Source organism: Gopherus flavomarginatus, chromosome 4 (assembly GCF_025201925.1).
Source record: "Gopherus flavomarginatus isolate rGopFla2 chromosome 4, rGopFla2.mat.asm, whole genome shotgun sequence".
In the NCBI taxonomy this organism is placed as follows: Eukaryota; Metazoa; Chordata; order Testudines; family Testudinidae; genus Gopherus; species Gopherus flavomarginatus.
The window spans coordinates 29,644,965-29,665,424 of NC_066620.1; the positions used below are offsets into that span (position 1 = coordinate 29,644,965).

Here is a 20,460-nt window from a genome sequence, read left to right on the forward strand (position 1 = left end):
GAGGAACTTCACTAGTAACCTCCTTCCAGCCTGACAGTTCACCTTTCAGTACAACCCGTTGTAGTCTCCCCTTTAACCAGTTCCTTATCCACCTTTCAATTTTCATACTGATGCCCATCTTTTCCAATTTAACTATAATTCCCCATGTGGAGCCATGTCAAATGCCTTACTGAAATCGAGGTAAATTAGATCCACTGCGTTTCCTTTGTCTAAAAAATTTGTTACCTTCTCAAAGAAGGAGATCAGGTGGGTTTGGCACGATCCATCTTTTGTAAAACCATGTTGTATTTTGTCCCAATTACCATTGACCTCAATGTCCTTAACTACTTTCTCCTTCAAAATTTTTTCCAAGACCTTACATACTACAGATGTCAAACTAACAGACCTATAGTTACTTGGATCACCTCTTTTCCCTTTCTTAAAAACAGGGACTATGTTAGCAATTCTCCAGTCATACGGTACAACCCCTGAGTTTACTAATTCATTAAAAATTCTTGCTAATGGGCTTGCAATTTCATGTGCCAGTTCCTTTAATATTCTTGGATGAAGATTATCTGGGCCCTCTGATTTTGTCCCATTAAACTGTTCGAGTTTGGCTTCTACCTCGGATGTGGTAATATCTACCTCCATATCCTCATTGCCATTTGTCATCCTACCATTATCCCTAAGCTCCTCATTAGCCTCATTAAAGACTGAGGCAAAGGATTTGTTTAGATATTGGGCCATGCCTAGATTATCTTTAACCTCCATTCCATCCTCAGTGTTTAGCGGTCCCACTTCTTCTTTCTTTGTTTTCTTCTTATTTATATGGCTATAGAACCTTTTACTATTGGTTTTTATTCCCTTTGCAAGGTCCAACTCTACATGGCTTTTGGCTTTTCTCACTTTATCCCTACATGATCTGACTTCAATAAGGTAGCTTTCCTTGCTAACCCTTCCCATCTTCCACTCCTTGTAGGCTTTCTGCTTTTTCCTAATCACCTCTCTGAGATGCTTGCTCATCTAGCTTGGCCTACAACTCCTGCCTATGATTTTTTCCCCCTTTCTTGGGATGCAGGCTTCTGATAGTTTCTGCAACTTTGACTTGAAATAATTCCAGGCCTCCTCCGCCTTTAGATCCACAAGTTCTTCAGTCCAATCCACTTCCCTAACTAATTTCCTTAATTCTTTAAAGTTAGCCCTTTTGAAATCAAAAACCCTAGTCTCAGATCTATTTTTGTTTATCCTTCCATCTAGTTTGAACTGAATTAGCTCATGATCACTCGAACCAAGGTTGTCCCCTACAATCATTTCTTCTGTAAGGTCCTCACTACTCACCAAAACCAAATCTAAAATGGCATCCCCTCTTGTTGGTTCTTCAACTAGTTGTTGAAGAAATCCATCAGCTATCAGATCTAGAAAAATCTGAGCCCTATTATTGTTACTAGCACTTGTCCTCCAAAGTATGGATTGGATGAATGGGCTATAAGGTGGATAGAAAGCTGGCTAGATTGTTGGGCTCAACGGAGAGTGATCAACAGCTGGATGTTTAGTGGGCAGCTGGTATCAAGCGGAGTGACCCCGGGGTTGGTCCTGGGGCTGGTTTTCTTCAACATCTTTATTAATGATCTGGATGATGGGATTAATTGCACCCTCAGCAAGTTCGCAGATGACATTAAACTGGGGTAGAGGTAGATAGCTGGAGGATACGGATAGGGTCCAGAGTGACCTAGACAAATTGGAGAATTGGGCCAAAAGAAAACTGATGAGGTTAAACAAGGACAAGTGCAGAGTCCTGCACTTAGGACGGAAGAATCCCATGCACCACTATAGGCTGGGGATCAACTGGCTAAGCATCAGTTCTGCAAAAAAGGACCTGGAGATTACAGTAGACAAGAAGCTGGATATATGTCAGCACTGTGCCCTCATTGTCAAGAAGGCCAACAGCATATTGGGCTGTATTAGTAGGAGCATTGCCAGCAGATCGAGGGAAGTGATTATTCCCCTCTATTCGACACTGGTGAGGCCACACCTGGAGTACTGTGTCCAGTTTTGATCCTCAAACTACAGAAAGAATGTGGACAAATTGGAGATAGTCCAGCGGAGGGCAACAAAAATGATTAGGGGGCTGGGGCACATGACTTACAAGGAGAGGCTGAGGGAACTGGGGTTTAATCTGCAGAAGAGAAGAGTGAGGGGGGATTTGATAGCAGCCTTCAACTACCTGAAGGGGGATTCCAAAGAGAATGGAGCTCAGCTGATCTCAGTGGTGGCAGATGATAGAACAAGAAGCAATGGTCTCAAATTGCAGTGGAGGAGGTCTAGGTTGGATATTAGGAAACACTATTTCACTAGGAGGGTGGTGAAGCACTGGAATGGGTTACCTAGGGAGGTGGTGGAATCTCCATCCTTAGAGGTTTTTAAGGCCTGGCTTGACAAAGCCTTAGCTGGGATGATTTAGTTGGTGTTGGTCCTGCTTTGAACAGGAGATTGGACTAGATGACCTCATGAGGTCTCTTCCAACCCTAATATTCTATGATTCTATGGTTCAATCACTATTCACTTGGTAAGAATGGCGCAAGATTACAGAATAAAACTAAAACTAAAACTAAAACAATACCTTCCCCGTAGTACTCTGAAATATTTATCTGGTCTCTTAGTACTATATAGTCACTGTGCTCTCTGTAGAACAGTCTACAATGTGGCAGAAAGAAGAACGGGAACAGCCTACTCCTGATCTGCTAATTACTATAGAAAACAGTGACTTTTCTGTTTTGCTTACGTAACTACCTTGATTCCTCTCTCATCCAGAAACAATGACAAAGAAAACACTACAAATAAGATGGTGGATTGAGGTCATTTGACCTCCAGGCCTGATGGGACTTGAGTCACAGGCTACAAAAGAACAGCTAAAGAACCACAGTCTCCATAATGTCTAGCCTCTCCACTTTTTTTGTGAAAAGAGCCAGGGCCATGTCCAGGCACCAGCTCAGCAAGCAGCTGCTTGTGGTGGCCAACGGTGAGGGGCGGCACGTCCGGGTCTTCGGCGGCGGCGGGTCCCTCACTCCCTCTTGGAGTGAAGGACCAGCAGCCGAATTGCCGCCAAAGACTGAAGCGGCGGTGGTAGAGCTGCAGATCGCAATCACAGCTTTTTTTTTCCTCTCCTTTTTGCTGCTTGGGGCGGCAAAAACCCTGGAGCCAGCCCTGAAAAGAGCATACTGACAGCTGTGGACAAAGACGTGAAAAGCCAAACAGGAGGCTCTAGGAGTCAGCCCCAGAGGAGAGTCAGCTGGCTGGACCTATCTCTGGTTTCCTTGGAGAGAGAGAATCAGAAGTCCTCAGGCACAGAGACAGAAAGAATATCAGTAATTTTGTGAGACGAGGGAAACAGTCAGCCTAGCTGAAAAAGAGTGGGAGAAGCACAGATGGTGAGCCCCACTCAGATGCACAGATCTCACCTCCCAAGAAGAGGTGACCCTGCTTGCTGAGCTATCTCCCAGCCAGGGAAGAAAGGAGCCAGAGCCTGCTGCAGGAAAGAACTTCAACCCAGGCCAGCTATGAAGAATCAGCTGGTACCCTGGGGGAAAAGATAGAGACTTCAAGCAGCTGAGGCCATCACAGGCTGTTCCCTGATAGGCTGACGAGAACAAACTCAGTTATCCATGGACTGTCCCTGCTACAACAATTAGGTAATGTGAAAATAATAGTCAACAGCTATTATTTTTAACTGTAGTCCTTCCCAAATAAAAAAAAGTTGCCTATCTCCCTGCCTGATTAAAGGATTTGGGAAAGAGTGCCTGTTCTCAAGGTACCCAAAACTGAGAATCCCCTTGTTACCCTCTGCCTCCAGTGAGAGGGAGTCTTTCTTGGGCTAGTTGGGTATTAGCTCCCCGACACTGCTACTGTCACTGCCATTTCAGCCACTCAAGGTGGGCTTACGCCAGCCCTTCCTTTGCCTTGCAGGTTAACAACAGGTACACCCCAAACTTTGAATCCCTTTGAGTCATTTCCCTGTGACATCCAGCCCAACACTGGCTACTCTCAGAAATTCCAGATCCTCTATACCCCAAGATGTAGTGTAGCTTACCAGTTTTACCTTAAACCACTGTTCCTGTAAACCACACAGAACTTGTGAGCACTTATAATAAAACAGAAAATCATTTATTTAAGTAAGAATTAAGATTTAACTAGAAAGAAAGTAGAGTGGTGGAAACAAGTGGTTACAATACTAAACAAAATCATAAAATGCAAACATGAGTCTACATTTATCAATAGTTACCTTTCCTAGCTAGTAAAGTAGATTTCTCCCCAAAAGTTCAGAGCACATCTACTCTTAAAACACTGCATTGGCACAGCTGCACCACTGTAGCACTTTAACAAAGACACTCCAAGCTGACTGGTGAGAGCATTCCCATTGGCATAGTTAATCCATGTCCCTGAGAGGCGGTAGCTATGTCAGTAGGAGAAACTCCCCATTGACATTGAGCTATTTACATGAGCGGTTATATCGATATAATTACATTGCTCAGGCATGTGGATTTTTCACACCCCACGCAACATAGTTATACTAGTATAGGTATGTCATTTAGACCAGACATAAGTCTGTTGCAGCGCTGACTGGTTTCTCAATAACCAGGATCCAAACATTTAAGAAAGCCCCCTCCCCAGTCTGTGTCATCAATACATGAACATATTATGCAAGTTAGGAGATGATTTTTATAGGACAGAGTTATAAAGATGCTATGATAATAACAATAGCTCAGTTGCAACAAGTGGATCTTTTCCAGAATGGTGAGATAGGAATATTTTACTAAAAGGCAAGGGTCTAAAATATGCAGGTGAAAAAAAATACACTCTTCTGGAAAGTGATTGGAATAGTCTTATTTGACATCTGCTTATATTAAGTGTTACATAAGGCAATACCCACTCCACTGAAACATCGCAAGAGTTGACTGAATGATCATTTTAGAATCAATGGAACATATTCTCTCCTATGTGCACATGATTTTCATTAATATTAATTGCACTTTTGAATGGGCATCAAGGGGAGAGTAAATGCCCAATAATTATATTAGTATAATATCAGTGTAATATGGCATACATTCCATGGCAGTTTAATTACTTAATTTCTGAAATGAAAACTGTGTCTTACCTTTCTTTAGGCAAGGAAATTTGAATAATTTTACAAATCCAAAATCATCTCCAGTCACTAGCACTGAGCTGCTGTAATTTCCATCCACGGAGTTGACATCTGTAATGTTGGTATATTTTGGCCAAATTCCATTCACTTCAGGCCCTATCACACAGGTCCATGAGGCCCAATGAATTCCTTTGATCTCATCTTTGCTTGTTAAATGCTTCCCAGCTGAAAATAGTCAAATTAATATGCTGTTTAAACAACTATCTTTCCATTAAAAAGATGCCTTTCTCCATTATAGTTAGTTGTGTGTTCTTTCTGAGCTCAGTGTATTGATGTCAAGAAAGAAAGAAAGATTATTTTATTTTAAATAAATATGATCTATCTCAGTGGTCTCCAACCTTTTTGGCTGGTGGGCGCCACTGAAGGACCACTGCGGCGGTGGAGAACCTGCCGAAGTCGATGACACCGCTTGCCGTCGACAAGAGAAGTCATTGAGAGGCATCCCTGCCGAAATTCAGGAGCAACGCCTCTCGATGATGTCACTTGTCGAAGGCAAGCGGCATCAGTGAGAGGCGTCGCCCCCAAAATTTGGGGGCGATGCCTCTTGATGACATCACTTGGCGACAAGTGGCGCCAGCGAGAGGTGTCCCTGCCGAAGCGCCAGCGGGTGCTCTACTGGGGGCCAGGACGCGGGCGCATTAAGATGCCCCCATGGGCGCCATGGCGCCTGCAGGCACAGCGTTGGGGATCACTGATCTATCTAGTTATGATTTTTCCTAGATCATCACTGTAGAATCTGAGCACTTTACACAGATTATCTAGATCCTGATTTTACACCATTTTGACTCAGAAATTCACATCTATAGCAGTTCCATAAAAGAAATGTGTCTAACTGTACAGTTACATATACACATAAATAAAGAGAACACTTTTAGGTGCTATAAAATTAATAAAATAATATATACTAATTCAAATTTTGAAATGGGGACTAAAATTCTAAAATATACTATCCTAAATCTACCTCAATTTATTAACTTCACTTTTACAACTGGTACAGAAGTTTGCTTTATTGGATTATATAATAACAATTAAATGAGAATATTTGGTTAAATTGTCACTATATAATAACTCTTTACATTAACAAAGACTTTTCTATAGGTAATAGCTTTCCCCTAAGTTAATTAGGCTTGTTATTACTTCATGATAATCTTTAATGCTCCCTATATAAATAGCATTTCTGAATATCTTGTATGTACTAGGAGAACAAACATAATTGGGGAAAGAATATTAGGTGACAAACGTATTTATTCATGTTTCATTTGCAATGATTGCACATAATCCTATTGTATTAAGATTGTATCAGCAACACAACATGAGCTGATCAGCAGAGTAATGTTTGAAGTCACGTTTCATTGAAGAATAATTTCAAGAATTGTTATGAAGAACTTTGGACTTGTCCCAAGAAGACTATAACAATTCTGTAGGGGAAACACAGTTAAACTTACCATATGTGATAGAATGCATTAGCTACATTTTAAACATATAAGATGTCAGCTGAAAAGAACGCAATCTAATTTGAAAACTTTACTAAATTAGAGATGGGTCTAATTCTTGGGGGTGTCAAATCCAGGGTTTTGGGTTCAAGCTCATATCTACAGTAGACATTAAAAATTATATGAAATCAATTAATTGTAACATTTCTTTTTTCTTCAAAATTGTTAAATATGGACTAAATCTTTAGCTTTCATTCTAAAATTATTATAAAGCTATCAGGGATGTACAGTTCACTGGATTTCTTGGCTAGAAGAATATTCCAAACATTTAAATCTAAATGTAAATCTATCAACAATTCTAAAGTGCCTATCACTATATTATCTATGTGCTGGATATGCTTAATTTAGCCTTTAATGTGCCATAATTTATTGAAGTAAGCATTTTTTCCTCTGTGCTATTCATTATATAATATTAACAAAAAAACCTTCAAATTGTTATTCCCCAGGATATATGTATATTATATGCAGATATGGAAACCTCAAGTGATGCAAACTTTGAGAAACAGAGTGCTGATCATAAACTGATTTTTTTGTTTTTAAGATTTGTTCATTTTAAAGTTAACACAGTGATGACAAGTAAATAAAGTTTAACATGACAGATTTAGGTAATCATTTTTAAACTAGTTTTTACAGTCATTTTGATGAAGACATGTTTTAAACCAAAACAAAATCTTTTCTTGTTATTTGTCATATTTTTCTAAATCTGAAAGGCAGTTTTAATCTAGATACTTAATTATTAAGCTTTAAACAAAATTAATGATTTTTACTATGGTAGCACTCAGAAGGTCCATGCAGGATTGTGATCCTGTTGTGCTAGGTGCTGTACAAACACAGATGATCAAGCCCCAAAAAACGTATTAAGTGCTTGTCCTTTCAAATGTATAAATAATATAAAGAACCTTTACAATTCTAAATTTTGATGAAGGCTAATATATTAGCTTTTCACTTTTGGTGATCTGGATTCAAATCCTGGCCAAGGTCACAAGTGAAAATGAGTTTCGTAGTCTCATCATAATCTTTATGTTGTCAATGTCACAAAACCATTACATAGTTTGTCATGATTAGTAGATCTGGCCAAAACTCAGGATCTGCAGTTTGGGAGAAACAAGCAGCAATGAAAGAGACAAGAATGTCAATTTTAGTCAGCAGCTGCCTGGGCTACCAGGGTATGTGTATCCAGGGCAGCCATATCATGCAGACTGCCCCAGAGCCAGGACTCCCAGCTCCACAGCAGAAAGCCCATAAATCCTGAAAGCCCTAGCTTGAGCCAGGATTGTCATGGCTTCCAGGGTTCCTGCTGTGGGGTTCTCCCTGGTGGTGTGGAGTTCCATCCAAGAACCTGCAGGTTCCCAACACTACCCCCTGGAGCCGGGATATCTTGAGAGCTCTGTCTCAAGACTGAGTTCTCATGACTTCCAGGCTCTGTGATTCACAGCTAGGATCCTAGACCATGGAAGCCTGGGTATGGTGGGGCTTGGGACTCCATTTTCTAACCAGCTTTTATGATAGGGATAGCTCAGTGGTCTGCACATTGTCCTGCTAAACCCAAGGTTGTGAGCTCAATCCTTGAGGGGGCCACTTAAGAACCTGGGGCAAAAATCTGTCTGGGGATTGGTCCTGCTTTGAGTAGGGGGTTGGACTAGATGACCTCCTGAGGTCCCTTCCAACCATGATATTCTATGATTCTACATAAGATCAATATTGGAAGAGTGGACATGTTTAGGTTTAAAGTGAATTAGTGACTCTCTTGGGTAGAATGAACTCTCCTCTCAGTCCCTCTTTCTAATACTAAACTCGTTACTACACTTTAGGCTGCACTGCTCTTCAAAAAAAGCAGACTTTGACTCCCTCAGGGAGCTGATGGGCAGGATCCCCTGGGAAAATAACATGAGGGGGAAAGGAGTCCAGGAGAGCTGGCTGTATTTTAAAGAATCCTTATTGAAGTTGCAGGAAAAAAACATCCCGATGTATAGGAATAGTAGTAAATACAGCAGGCGACCAGCTTGGCTTAACAGTGAAATCCTTGCTGATCTTAAACGCAAAAAAGAAGTTTACAAGAAGTGGAAGATTGGACAAATGACCAGGGAGGAGTATAAAAATATTGCTCAGGCATGCAGGAGTGAAATCAGAAAGGCCAAATCACACTTGCAGTTGCAGCTAGCAAGAGATGTTAAAAATAACAAGAAGGGTTTCTTCAGGTATGTTAGCAACAAGAAGAAAGTCAAGGAAAGTGTGGGCCCCTTACTGAATGAGGGAGGCAACCTAGTGACAGAGGATGTGGAAAAAGCTAATGTACTCAATGCTTTTTTTGACTCTGTCTTCACAAACAAGGTCAGCTCCCAGACTGCTGCACTGGCCAGCACAGTATGGGGAGAAGGTGACCAGCCCTCTGTGGAGAAAAAAGTGGTTTGAGACTATTTAGAAAAACTGGACGAGCACAAGTCCATGGGGCCGGATGCGCTGCATCCAAGGGTGCTAAAGGAGTTGGCGGATGTGATTGCAGAGCCATTGGCCTTTATCTTTGAAAACTCATGGCGAATGGGGGAGGTCTCGAATGACTGGAAAAAGGCTACTGTAGTGCCCTTCTTTTAAAAAGGGAAGAAGGAGGATCTGGGGAATTACAGGCTAGTTAGTCTCACCTCAGTCCCTGAAAAGATCATGGAGCAGGTCTTCAGGGAATCAATTCTGAAGCACTTAGAGGAGAGGAAAGTGATCAGGAACAGTTAGCATGGATTCACCACGGGAAAGTCATGCCTGACTAACCTAATTGCCTTCTACGAGGATATCACTGGGTCTGTGGATGAGGGGAAAGCAGAGGATGTGTTATTCCTTGACTTTATTAAAGCTTTTGATACAGTCTCCCACAGTATTCTTGCAGGCAAGTTAAAGAAGTATGGGCTGGATGATTGGACTATAAAGTGGATAGAAAGCTGGCTAGATCTTGGGCTCAACGGGTAGTGATCAATGGCTCCATGTCTAGTTGGCAGCCGGTTTCAAGTGGAGTGCCCCAAGGGTCAGTCCTAGGACCAGTTTTGTTCAATATCTTCATTAATGATCTGGAGGATGGCGTGGACTGCACTCTCAGCAAGTTTGCAGATGACACTAAACTTGGAGGAGTGATAGATACGCTGGAGGGTAGGGATAGGATACAGAGGGACCTAGACAAATTAGAGGACGGGGCCAAAAGAAACCTGATGAGGTTCAACAAGGACAAGTGCAGAGTCCTGCACTTAGGACGGAAGAATCCCATTCACTGTTACAGACTAGGGACCGAATGGCTAGGAAGCAGTTCTGCAGAAAAGGACCTAGGGGTTACAGTGGACAAGAAGCTGGATATGAGTCAACAGTGTGCCCTTGTTGCCAAGAAGGCTAACGGCATTTCGGGCTGTATAAGTAAAGGCATTGATGTGATCATTCCCCTCTATTCGACATTGGTGAGGCCTCATCTGGAGTACTGTGTCCAGTTTTGGGCCCCACACTACAAGAAGGATGTGGACAAATTGGAAAGAGTCCAGTGGAGGGCAACAAAAAATGATTAGGGGGCTGGAGCACATGACTTATGAGGAGAGGCTGAGGGAACTGGGCTTGTTTAGTCTGCAGAAGAGAAGAATGAGGGGGGATTTGAGGGGGATTTCAACTACTTGAAAGGGGGTTCCGAAGAGGATGGATTTAGACTGTTCTCAGTGGAACCTGATGACAGAACAAGGAGTAATGGTCTCAAGTTGCAGTGGGAGAGGTTTGGATTGGATATTAAGAAAATCTTTTTTACTCGAAGAGTGGTGAAGCACTGGAATGGGTTACCTAGGGAGGTGGTGGAATCTCCTTCCTTAGAGGTTTTAAGGTCAGACTTGACAAAGGCCTGGCTGGGATGATTTAGTTGGGAATTGGTCCTGCTTTGAGCAGGGGGTTGGACTAGATGACCTCCTGAGGTCCCTTACAAACCTGATATTCTATGATTCTATGATTGTATGAAACCGCTGTTACCCATACATTTCCAGTCTTCTGCTAAGGACTTTCTGGCATGATCTGTGTTCATGATTTCCACTGGCCCTGTCAAAGCTTAATAGGTGTCATTTTGGAGTGCCAATAATTATTGTGGAATTTTGAAAACGTTCATATTTCAAGGATACATTTGACATTTATCCAAACAAGTTTCTCCCATCTTCTAGTAATTACATTTTTAATAATTAGTTTTACCACCAATTCCAGAAATATGCATTATACGAAAGGAATGAAACCAGTGTATAACAAAGGGTGGCTTTTTCAGACATTAATGATGATCTAGAATTTATTTCTTTAGTGGGTCAGTATAGAATACAACTAATACTATGGGAAATGTGCAATTAGATGAATACAGATGGGGAGAGATATTTCTTCTTACTAAAGATTAATCTGAATGGTAAATATATCTGATTTTATAAGTAAACAATAGATATTTAGGTAAATAATAAACAAGTATTTCTGCTTTGAGATGTAAAATTAGACTACACATATTGTACTGTCCTCTTAGAAACCATAAAACTAGCTTATTTGTTCGTAAATCTAACTTCTCTGAACTTACATGGCATTTTGTAGAACAGTCGCTCTCCTGCACCATCATTGGTTTGCAAGAATTTACTATCCATAGACCAGTCAATATGAGTAATAAAACTAGAGGACTTGCTGCATTCTCCTATCTTCTTGTATCGTTGAGCAACTGCATAAATATCCACGAGGCCATCATTAGAACCCACAGCAAGATAAGAGCCATCTGGTGAAAATTTCATTTCATGAATTACTTCCTTTCGGTCTTTAATATGAACTACCTCTGTCATATCTCTGCAAGAACCAAGAGCAAGAATATAAATTATGGACTTGTAAATATGAAACCCAAAAATATTTAAATTAAGACAGACATACTAAACACTTTCCTAAGGCAAAATCGGACTTCAGAAGTCAGAATCCTCCATTCTGAAAGTCTCTGTTGCTCTTACATTCTATACTCACAAGTTTTAAAGCAAAACAAACAGGTTTATGTCTAGCAAAGTGACTTTACCATTTTGACTTGACATTGATAAACATTTATAATTCTCTTTGTTATACTCCTCATGGCCAATTAACTGCTTTCATCTTGTTCTTTTCTAGTTTAGAAAGAGAAATGATTGTACATCTTTGTAAATGTTTTTCATTAGAAAGAAAATTATGAACTCAAAATATGAACTGCTACTCTAAGTTATGTAAAGTATATTTGGGGACTCAGTTGCCCACTATTTGCCATTATAGTAGGATAAGTTAATTTTTTTCTGTACTTAGTATCAAAGCCAGTCAGCATTATATTGATTATATTATAGACTGGGGCTCTAAGGAAGATTTTTGGAGATGAAGCTACTTGTGTTATCTCATGGAACTTTTAACATTTTTTAAATAACCTAGTTTTTAGTTTGCTTCATTATTGTTATGTGGCCTCAAAGTTTATAAATTTGCATAAACTTTAATGAGACTTTTCTTGTTGCAGATCTATCACAGAATTCAGAGAGGAGAATAAACAACTTTAAGAGCTGGAACAGACTGTGGGATTTGTTGGTATTAGTGGTGAAGCTGTTCAAGGAATGATCTTTTTCCTCCACAAGAAAACAATTTCTTTTCATTGAAATGTTTCATCAAAATGTTTTGGGTATTACCTGAAAACGCCAAATCTGAAAAAATGTTGGGTTTTGGTTTTTCAAACAAAAACTCCATAATTGTCAAAGAAAACACATTATTTTTCTGAATATTTCCATTTTGTCATAAAGAAATTGGTTATGAACCTGTCCTGTAACTGTTGTTCTTTGAGATGTGCTGCACGTTTTCATTCCACTTCAGGTGTGTGCATACCCAGTGCAGAATTGTTGGGGATTTTTCTCTTGGTGATAACCATCAGAGCAGCATGACCGCTTTCTGCTGCCTCATGCCACCATTCGAAGCTACGAAGGCAGAGCTTCCCCCAACCCTCCTCAGTTCCTTCTTTCTAGAAGATTCAGACAGAGAGAGGAAGGAGGATGGGTCATGGAATGGACAAGTGCAACACATCTCAAAGGACATCAGTTACAGGACATGTTAGGAACTGCTTTCTTTTCCAAGTGATTGCACATGTCCATTCCACTTCAGGAGACTCACAAGTAGTTTGATTAGGAGGTAGAATCAGAATCTATCTGAATAATGATTGAAGGACCACATGTCCAAATCTGGCATCATTTCTAGACTGCTGAGAGATGGCATAAAGTGAAGCAAAGGTATGCACTGATGACCAAGTTGCTGCATTGCAAATGTCCAGAATAGGCGGCTGGCCCAGAAAAGCTGCATGACATCTGGTTCAACATGTTAGCATTCTATTCAGTGGCAGAACATCAGCCAAGTCACAGCACAAATGAATACAAGAAGGCCCTTCATTCTGTCTGCAATTGCCAGGAACAATTGAGACAATGGCCTAAATGGTTTAGTCCTGTCCAGGTAAAATATTAACACTCCTCTAATGTCTAATGTGTGGACTCTCTCCTCATCCCTATGATTATGAGGCTTATGGGGGAAAAGTTGGTAAATATATTTCATGACTGATGTGAAAGTGAGGTCCACCTTGGTGAGAAACTTCAAATGAGGGTGTAGGAATACCTTTGTTTTTGTAGAAGATTGTATATGGAGGTCCAGAAACTAGTACTCGTAATTCACTTGCTCTCCTGGCTGAGGTGATTGCATCAAAAGTCTATCTTCATAGAGAGATGGAGCAATGAACAGCTAGCCAATGGTTCAAAAGGAGGACTCATTAGCTTTTCTAATGCCAGGTTTAAGTCTAAAGGGGGAATAGGATCCTGTACTTGAGGATATAAACTCTGTGTGAATCTAACTGTCAAAGGATTGGAGAAAAATGAACAATTATCAATAGGTGACAGGTGCCACAAGGAGTCCTCGTTGTTTTAGCTGCTAGATAGACCTTGATGGAACTAATGGCAAGACCTTGTTGTTTCAAGTGTAAAAAATAGTCCAACACATTATGGAGCAGAGCCTAGACAGAGTGAATGCCTTTTTGCTGGGAGCAAATGGAGAATCTCTTACACTTTGCCAGGTAAATAAACCAAGGAGAAGGCTTTTTACTATTTACAAGTACATCTTGAATCGCTTTTGAGCAAACCTCCTCCTGTTAGCCATGGAGCAGCTAGACTGTCAGATGGATAGCCTGCAGCTTAGGGTGGAGGAGGTGACCATGGTCCTGAAAGATCAGATCTGAGTCCAGTTGGTAGCGGCAATAGAGCTCTGTATGAAAGGGTCAGCTTAGTAGAAAACCAGTGTTGCTGTGATCATACTGGATCTATGAGTATGACTCAAGTATGGTGCTGCCTGATTTTCAACAACATTCTGGATAGAAGAGAAACTGGGGGAAATGCATATGGGAGCTTGTCTGTCCAAGGCAACAGGAAAGCATCCATCAGAGACTGTGGGCTGTGACCTGCTCAAGAACAAAACTGATGACACTTCCTGTTGACTTTTGTTAAAACAGGTCTATATGGGGAGTCTCCCACAGTTGGAAAATGTATTTGGCTGTGCCTGGTAGGAGAGACCATGGTTACTGGTAAAAGATCTGTTTAATCCATCTGTAAGATTGTTTTGAACACCTGAAAGGGCGAGAGGCTTTGAGATGGATTGAGTTAGCAATACAAAAGTACCACAGCCACATTGCATCCTGGCATAGCCAAGTTGACCATGCCCCTCTTTGCCTGTTCTTATGGAATATGGCAGCTGTATTGTCTGCGAGTATGAGAAGATTTCTTTCCTTGATATGGGGAAGGAAGGCTAGACATGCTAGCCAGATAGTCCTTAGTTCACTGACATTTTATATGTAGAGTTAAATCCTGAGCAGACCATAAACTTTGAGTTTCAGGGACCACAAGTGAGCCCCTCAATCTAGGGCAGACGTGTCCATAGCTGTGGTCAAAGATGGTTAAGGAGGAACAAACAGAACCCCTCTATACACACACACCTTGAAGGGTCTCTCCACCAGTCTAGAGAGGCCAAGATTTGAATGAGCTCCTGAACCACCATGTCTAGGGGAAGACAAATTGTAAATTACACTGATGCCAGCTACCTTTGCAGCTTCCAGAGACAGAGACTGGCAAGTTAAACTACATAAGTGTGTGAGGCCAATTGACCCAGAAGTTTGAGGCAAGTGCATACTGTCATTGGCCTTCAGGTCTAACACAATGGCCAGCATAGTCTGGAATCTTATCTGTGAAAGGAAGGCCTTGGGTTCCATAAAGTCCAAGACTGCTCCTATAAATTCTACAGTTTCTACAGGTGATAGGATTCACTTTTGTATGTTATTGAGCAACCCTAGCAAACTGAAGGTGGACTGGATGACAGGCACACTGGACAGTACCTGAGCCTTGGACCAGTGTCTCACCAACCAGTTGTCCAGGTAGGGAAAAACTTGAACTCCTGACTTCTTCAGGAATACTGCCACCACTTAATGTAGTACTTTGTGAACACCCATGGAGCTGTGGACAGGCGAACCAGTAATACTGTGAACTGGTAGTGGGATTGATTTACCAAAACCTGAGGAATTTTCTGTGGCTTTGATGTATTGCCACGTGAAAATACAAGTGTTTTAAGACAAGGGAAGCATACCAGTCTCCAGGGTCAAGGGAGGAGATAATGGAAGCCAGTGTGACCACATGAAAGTTTATTTTCTTCAGATGTTTGTTGAGCTGCCACAGGACTAGTATGGGTCTGAGTCTTCCCTTTGCTTTTGGGATCAGAAAATAGTGGGAATAAAACTCCTTCCCTCTGCATAACTGAGGAACTTCCTCCACGACTCCCAGCTGGAGGAGAGATTACACCTCCCGAAGGAGGACCGCCTTGTGAGAGTGGTCCTGAAAAGGGATGGAAAAGGAGGGTAGAAGTGGGGATAGAAAGAAATTGAAGGGTGTATTCTAATTCTTCCATGCTTAAGACTTACTGGTCAGTAGTGGTGCAGGATCAAGCACCCACATAGTTGGAGACCTTGCTGGCAAACAGTGCTCTAAGAGAGGCTGGCATTCTGGAAACTGGTAGGGTGTTCTCGACAAACACATGCAAATATTTATTTTGAATTCCCAGGCTGTGCAGGTTAATGAGGAGCTGAGGCAAAAGGAGTGGCTGGTCTTCATTATTACTTCTGCCCTTTTTTCTAGCTAAGTCTTGGTGACATTGCGTGAAAGCAGGATAATGGTGAGGTTGCTCAGGACAGAACAGCTTCCTCTTTGGTGTAGGTGTATAAATGCACAAAGATTTGAGCATCAGCCTGGAGGCTATGCAGCTTGTCATCTGTCTTTTCAGAGGACAGTGGCGACCCCTCAAAGGACAGGTCCTATATGGTTTGTTGGACCTCTTGAGGAAGACCCAATGACTGGAGCCACCAGTATCTGCACATCATTAATGGCCAATACCATGGCTCTAGCTGCAGTCAACAGTGTCCAAATCCACCTAAAAGGAGATTTTGGCCACTAATTTATGCTAATCTACGTTAGTGAGAAATTCCTGCCTTGCATCCTCTGGTAATTTGTCTTTACATTATAATATATTGTCCCAGAAGCTACAGTCAAAGCTTGCTGGTTACCAGTCCTGAGCTGCAGATCTGGTGTCAAATAAAGTTTTCTGCCAAAGAATCATAAAATCATAGAAGATTAGGGTTGGAAGATACCTCAGGAGGCCATCTAGTCCAACCCCCTGCTCAAAGCAGGCCCAACACCAACTAAATCATCCCAGCCAGGATTCTGTCAAGTCGAGCCTTAAAAATCTCTAAGGATGGAGATTCCACCATCTCCCTAGGTAACCCATTTCAGTGCTTCATCACTCTCCTAGTGAAATAGTGTTTCCTAATATCCAACCTAGACCTCCCTGTAACAGTGCTGACTCATTGGTGCAGGGCCTCCTGCTGGTCAGTCTGGGACTTAGCCCATCCAGCTCAGCAGCACTCTCCTCTGGCCAGTTTCTCCCCTGTCCTTACCTGCCCCTCTGCAGTCTCTTTATCTCCACCAGTTCAAGGCACCGCATCCCGCCTGAACCATGGTGCCCCTTACCTTGAGGTGCTGCCTCTCGGCAGTGTCCCCACACCCTGGGTCTCCCTTCTCAGGGGAACCCCAACCCCCGTATACCCAACTGGCTTCAGCGACTACTGCCAGTCATCATCTAGCCCCATCTCTCAGGGGCAAACTTCAGTCTAAAAAGGCCACTCATCAATAGCAAGGTGGTTGGGCATGTTGCCTTTTCTTGCCCTGGCTGCCTCCCTGCAGGCCTAGTACCTCCTCAGGCATTTGCTGCAAGGCCTCAGCCTGGTAGGTTGCCAGGCCAGAGCTCCCCAGCTCAGCCTGTCCTTTCCCAGTACTGCTCTGTCCAAGGTACCTGTGTCTCTGCCAGGCAGCTAGGTCCTTCTTGCTCCACTCCTTCTCCCCAGGAGCTCTTCTTATACTGGCCCAGCTGGGCCCTTACTGGCTGCCTCAAGCCCGCTAATGATTGACTCCTCAGGGCAGCCCATTCCCAGGGCTGTTTTTAACCCCTTCCAAACTGGAGCGGGGCCCTGCTACACTCCCCCTCTGCAACTTGAGACCATTGCTACTTGTTCTGTCATCTGTGACCACTGAGAATAGCCAAATTCCATCCTCTTTGGAACCCCCCTTCAGTTAGTTGAAGGCTGCTATCAAATCCCCCCTCATTCTTCTCTTCTGCAGACTAAACAAGCCCAGTTCCCTCAGCCTCTCCTCGTAAGTCATGTGCTCCAGCCCCCTAATCATTTTCGTTGCCCTCCACTGGACTCTCTCCAATTTGTCCACATTCTTTCTGTAGTGGGGGGCCCAAAACTGGATGCAATACTCCAGATGTGGCCTCACCAGTGCCGAATAGAGGGGAATAATCATTTCCCTCGATCTGCTGGCAATGCTCCTACTTATGCAGCCCAATAAGCTGTTAGCCTTCTTGGCAACAAGGGCACACTGCTGACTCATATCCAGCTTCTCATCCAGGTCCTTTTCTGAAGAACTGCTACTTAGCCAATCGGTCCCTAGCCTGTAGCAGTGCATGGAATTCTTCTGACTTAAGTGCAGGACTCTGCACTTGTCCTTGTTGAATCTCATCAAATTTCTTTTGGCCCAATCCTCCAATTTGTTTAGGTCACTCTGGACCCTAGCCCTATCCTCCAGCATATCTCCCCCCAGCTTAGTGTCACCCACGAACTTGCTGAGGGTGCAATCTATCCCACCATCCAGATCATTAATAAAGATGTTGAACAAAACCAGCACCAGGACCAACTCATGGAGCACTCTGCTTGATATCAGCTGCCAAACAGACATCGAGCCATTGATCACTACCCATTGAGCCCAACTATCTAGCCAGCTTTCTATCCACCTTATAGTCTATTCATTCAATCCATACTTTTTTAACTAGCTGGCAAGAATACTGTGGGAGACCATATCAAGTGCTTTACTAAAGTCTTTGCTAAAGAGATCTAACTTTTTTGCATCCTTTCCTTTGGGGGTAGATGCCTGCTGCCACTGGATTCTCTCTCATTGGCAGCTCAGACTACCACCAATCCCAGAGTGGGGTGGTGTAAAAATGTTTAAATCCCTCTGAGAGGACAGTATATCTGTGCTTGGCCCTTTCTGCTAGGTGGGAGAAGCGAAGATGGAGTTTGTCACAACACATTGGTGGGCTCAGGATAGCTTACTTAATTGGAAGCACTACTCTCAATGGCTCCACAGAAGCTAAGACCAGGAGTACTTGTGGCACCTTAGAGACTAAGAAATTTATTTGAGCATAAGCTTTCATGGGCTACAGCCCACTTGATTGGATGCATAGACTGGAACATATAGCAAGAAGATATTTATACATACAGAGAACACGAAAAGGTGGAAATAGCCATACCAACTGTAAGAGGCCAATCAATTGAGATGAGCTATCATCAGCAGGACAAAAAAAACTAAGAATCTAAGATGTTAACCAGCCTGTGAGACCTTTCTCCAACCTCTTCCACCTGGAAATCCAGAGTGGAAGTCGCCCTCTTGAACAAGTCACCCTCTTGAACAAGTCCTGATGAGCCTATAATCCTCAGGAACTTTCTGATACCACTGCCTCATCAGGTGATGAAGAGGAGAAAGCCAAAACTGGCTGTAGTGGAGCCGTCTTCAATTCCTCTAAAGGGAGAATTTCCTCCTACTCGATACTGAGGCTGTTACTGGGAGTGGTCTCCCTCTGCACCTGGTGTGGTAAATCTTGGTGCCTACTTGATGAAGCAGAGTAAGGAGGGTGTGGAGACAACCTCAAGGCAGGAAAAAACACCCAAGGGGTTCAAAATGCCTATTGGTAAGGTCTCAGAGCCCAACTACTTCCCAGTCAATGGTCTCTGGTTGATGGCTAAGATGGAGCCTCGAAGGAATGCCAAGGATGGTAGGCTGTGGAAGGGGAATGGTTCATGGTCCGGCTGCGACACACAGGAGCCAAACTCAGAGTCTGAAGATGAACCAGCCTTCTCTAACCAAGTAGGGGCTGTTCCAGTCATTGCCCAGGATCAATGTTGAGAGCCTGGAGATGGTGCTATCAGTGAGATCATGGCTGGCTTCCATCTTGAAAGTACCACATGAAGACATACACAAAGGACTAGAGGCACCCACAGTACCGCCATGCTGGGACAAAGTCAAGAACATTACAGTGGGCACTAGTACTGGGCAAGAAGATTATTGGATTGCTGGCAAAGCCAGCATATTGAGAATCACCAGATCCCATGCTGTCACATAAGCCAGAGTTGATGGTACCGGAACAGTACTGTTGAACTAAATGGAGCCACTTCGAGAACCAATCTCAACAGTGCTGTGCCAGAGCTGACAGTCCCTGCTGAGCAGATGACTGCCTTGGAAAGTGCCTTGGCCTTGAGTGCACTCTGTTGTGCTTGTCCATGTGCTTGCTAGACTTAGGTGCTGGGGACCTCAATCTCCCAGAGACTGGGTCCTTAAATGCCTTCTTCTGGTGTCTCTCCCACACTACTAGGGAGGGCAATAGGCCCCAAAGCTCAATCAAAACAGAGGGAACACTTCTGATGGATGCAGATGCACTGAGTACCCACTCCGAAGGCTCTACGGGTTGATGCAGGGCTGCCTCCATCAGAAGAAACTCGAGTCTGGCCTCTCTGTTTTTCTTGGTTATTGGGTTAAAGTCCCTGCAAATTTGACACCAATCCTGATGTAAGTCTCCCCATGATACTTCAGATATCCTGAATGCAGGTCACTCACTGACATTGGTTTCTTGCAGGGAGGGCAGGGCTTGAAACCTGTGGATCATGCCATGCCCTACCACTGGGACTCAGCAGTGGAAATTGAAGCTTTAAAAACACTTTAAAAAACAATATTTTTATATCTACCAAACAGTCTAAACTACAAAAACTACTAAAACAAGTACCAACTACATACAAATATGAGGGGAAATTTTGCAATAGCAAGACCACACAGTGACATTCCTACAACTATCACGGATGGTAAGAAGGAACTGGTTGGGGGAGGAGGTCAGAGGCGGCTTTGCTGTTTATACATTTGCATGGTACCACCAAGGGAAAAATCTCTGACAAGTGGGCTTGCACACACCTGCAGTGGAATGGATATGTGCAACACATCTCAAAGAAACACTTTTTCTTGAAAAATATTTCTACCAACTCTATGCAATAGTTTAGTAGCGAATACAGCTGATATAACCACTCCACAACAGGAAATGTCACCCTCTAGATTTCCTGTTTATGGCCACAGGGCCCAAATCACTGAC

General features: G+C 42.8%; 1 protein-coding gene across 3 annotated transcripts in view; it reads right to left on the reverse strand.

Moving 5' to 3' along the window:
* EML6 (EMAP like 6) overlaps positions 1–20,460 on the reverse strand; it is a 371,399-nt gene that overhangs the window by 172,223 nt on the left and 178,716 nt on the right. For all 3 annotated transcript variants that reach the window (XM_050951702.1, XM_050951703.1, XM_050951704.1), the window contains 2 exons: positions 11,234–11,490; positions 5,132–5,344 (listed from right to left, as the gene is read on the reverse strand). In XM_050951702.1, coding sequence (XP_050807659.1) covers positions 5,132–5,344; positions 11,234–11,490 — 470 coding nt within the window. The remainder of the gene's footprint in view (positions 1–5,131; positions 5,345–11,233; positions 11,491–20,460) is intronic.